Source organism: Sphaeroforma arctica (genome assembly GCF_001186125.1).
Source record: "Sphaeroforma arctica JP610 unplaced genomic scaffold supercont1.10, whole genome shotgun sequence".
In the NCBI taxonomy this organism is placed as follows: Eukaryota; class Ichthyosporea; order Ichthyophonida; genus Sphaeroforma; species Sphaeroforma arctica.
In genome coordinates, this window is record NW_014040548.1 from 163,781 (window position 1) to 166,833 (window position 3,053).

General features: G+C 43.6%; 2 protein-coding genes across 2 annotated transcripts in view; both read right to left on the reverse strand.

Annotated features, from left to right (window-relative positions):
* Positions 1-428, reverse strand: part of SARC_00360 (hypothetical protein) — an 11,315-nt gene extending 10,887 nt beyond the window's left edge. Inside the window, exon 1 of the mRNA XM_014305963.1 lies at positions 155-428. Within this exon, the coding sequence (XP_014161438.1) occupies positions 155-336 (182 nt within the window). The 5' untranslated portion in view covers positions 337-428. The remainder of the gene's footprint in view (positions 1-154) is intronic.
* Positions 429-831: 403 nt separating this feature from the next.
* Positions 832-3,053, reverse strand: part of SARC_00361 (hypothetical protein) — a 3,237-nt gene continuing 1,015 nt past the window's right edge. Inside the window, exon 2 of the mRNA XM_014305964.1 lies at positions 832-2,375. Coding sequence (XP_014161439.1) covers positions 921-2,375 — 1,455 coding nt within the window. The 3' untranslated portion in view covers positions 832-920. The remainder of the gene's footprint in view (positions 2,376-3,053) is intronic.

The following is a 3,053-nucleotide window of genomic DNA, read 5'->3' on the forward strand; positions in this document are numbered from 1 at the left end:
ACACACACACGCACACACACACACACACACACACATATATATAAATATATATATATATATATATATGTATATATATATGTATATAACGCACAATTCCACTTGTGCATGGATTCATAAGCTAAGTTATGACACAAACACACACACACACACACACCCGAATGTGTTATTTCCAATCGGCACTGCAGCGGGGGGTACCCATGTGAACGCCGTGTCACCCTGCACGTCTGTCAGATTATAAGCACCCTCGTCATCGGTTTGTAGTTCGACATTACGATCGAATCGAGCTGCCAGGTCAAGGTCGCTTAGACCCTTCTGAATGACGTCGTTTATAGTCATCGTCCTAGCTGCATTCAAGTCCAACCAATAAGTTATATACAGGACTAACTATTGGTATAGAGGTACACTCAGATACTTGCCTGTGACTCTTGTTCTATTTGTATAAATTTTAGACTACAATATTTGTTGCAGTATTGTAAAGAGAGAGAGCTGGCTACACGTAACACGATAGAACCTCAGAGTTGTCAGATCACAAAAAATAATAATTTCATCGCTCAAAATTGCCCGCCAAAAGTATTCTGACGACAAACCGAGAAATCTATTTTTTTGTTTTTATATATATTAAAAAAATAAGTAAAAGCACTTCATACACACGTACTGCAAAGGCATAAATAGCTGCATGTGTCTATATACTATGTTATGATATGTATGGCTTGCTCTATAGTTGATAGCACCGATTATCTCAGTGACGGGCAAAGGTCAGTATGGAATACATTTATTTTTCTAGACAGACTACTTGATGGATAGAACACAATAGGAATGAGCGTATAAGGCATTCAAACTTCAGTATGTCATTCAACTTTATTTACATTTGATTACTACTGCTGCTAGGCGGATTTAAGTACAGGATATATAAGTATTTTCTATTCCCGGATATAGAAAATAAGAGCCGAATTCTTCTGCAAAATCTCCGTGTGTTTCTCCGGCACATCCGTTCCAAAGTCAGATATCGTATCATCATCGAACAGAATCGTCTTATTCTCCAGTGAGCTAAAACATGTGTAATGTCCTGAGCGCATCTCGGCGCCCAGATGAGTTACTACCGACACTGGCGAGTAGGTGACTAACGCGTGTTTCTTCTCACTAGCCTGCCTCGGTAGCAACTGTGTGGGTAGTTCACAGGTAATGTTTCCGATACGCACGGGTCGCTGTGACTTGCCCAGTTCGCCGGTAGTCATGTCCAACTGCGTGCGCACAATATGCACAATCAGGAACGTCGGCATACGGAAGAACTTGTTGATTCGCGATGTGTCTGGGTGCGATGTGTTGCACGCCCCACACCGCCACCCATCCAACGGCTCGGAGCTGACCGTCTCATTAAACAGCGCCTGCACAGTGGTCTCCGACGTCTCACTCCCCACAGACAGACTGAGAATGTTATTTATATCCGGACGTACCTGAGTGACCACCCGGCAGTTACCGCAATAGTACGCGGTGATGGTCTGGTACGCCAGACTGGCCGCAAACTGCGCTGCCCCCACAGAGAAGCGCTCGTTCCATTGTAGGTCTGCCATCACCTCGTGTACTGTCGCCGTGCCTTTAATCAGATCGTCAAAGGTATCAAAGTTGATTAGTCTCTCCTCAGATGTGGCCGCGACCGCTTCGAGCGTCTGTAGTACAAATGTCAGCCACTCGTGCACATCCTGCTGTTGCTGCTTAACCCCAGACTTGGGCTTCTGCACATTGGACTCGGGGAAGGCCGACATCGCCACCCGGAACGCGTCCATGCACTTCTGTGGCTCGTCCTTGCTTTTGGCTTTCGCATTGTTGGCCAGGGATTCCAACAGCGGGTACAGCGTCTTCACCACGGGCTGTTTCTTAGCAACCGCAGGGTCGGTGGGCTCTCTGTGCGACAGCTGGGCCAACAGAGGACGCAGCTTGCCGTTGAAGAAACTGTGCGCGAGGGCCTGGCTCACCGAGTTCATGAAGCACAGGTTCTGATTCTTCGCATTCGGCAAGCCAACAGGCACGGTGACTAACGGGCGCGTGTTCTTCTTCTCTCCCGCATTGCTGCCACGTGGGGTGGGGGGCCCTGGCGCAGGCGAGTTCTTTCCACTGCCACTGGTGGCACCGGAATCAAACGGAGATCTAAAATCGTAGGACAGTGCGGAACTACGGCGTCTCCCCAGTGAGGCGCGGCCGCCTTTGGCTGAGTTCTGTGTGGCGGTGAGTTGATCGTCCAGGTCTGTTAGTAGAGTCTTCATGTCCACAAACCGGTCAGGCTGACGGTTAATTTCTAAAAATGTCTCTACCGAATCCTGCCACGCCCGTTGTGGGGTGCCCACCGCGTGGTAATCACGGGTCATCACTCGGTTGAACTGTGGAGATAAACGTGGGGTTGGTTAGCAACAAAGCATGCAAAATATGGGATCGCAAATCATGTGCGGTGTAGACATGGAAATGATCCGGGGTATTTTAATGCGGATGATCGCGTTTTTTAAGTGAAGAAAGCATCGGATAGCAATCAGAAATTTTGTCATATTTCCCTTAAACAATGTGCAATCTTCGAGCCAGGCGGCACACATATCACACTGTAGCAAATAACAAACTGATGCTGGTCTGAGAATTATTCAAATGTTACATAGAAATGTCGAATTGCTAGTAACGTGGGCTGTGAATCAATTCGACATAATCTAACTAGAGTTAGGAGGACATAGTTAGATAAATACGAATCCAAGACATACATATCAATACACGATAAATGGAGATGAATATGTAAGCATATTTGAAATGAAGTATATGGATACAATTGTACATATATATATATATATATATATATGTATATATATATCTATATTTGAATACATAAATCTATAAATCTATAAAACGATATATATATATATTTATATATATATATATATATCTATATCTATATTTGAATACATAAATCTACAAAACTAATAAAACTATATATATATATATAATAAATATATATATATATAATATATATAATATAATATAATATAATATATATGTATGTACGGATATAACAGGTA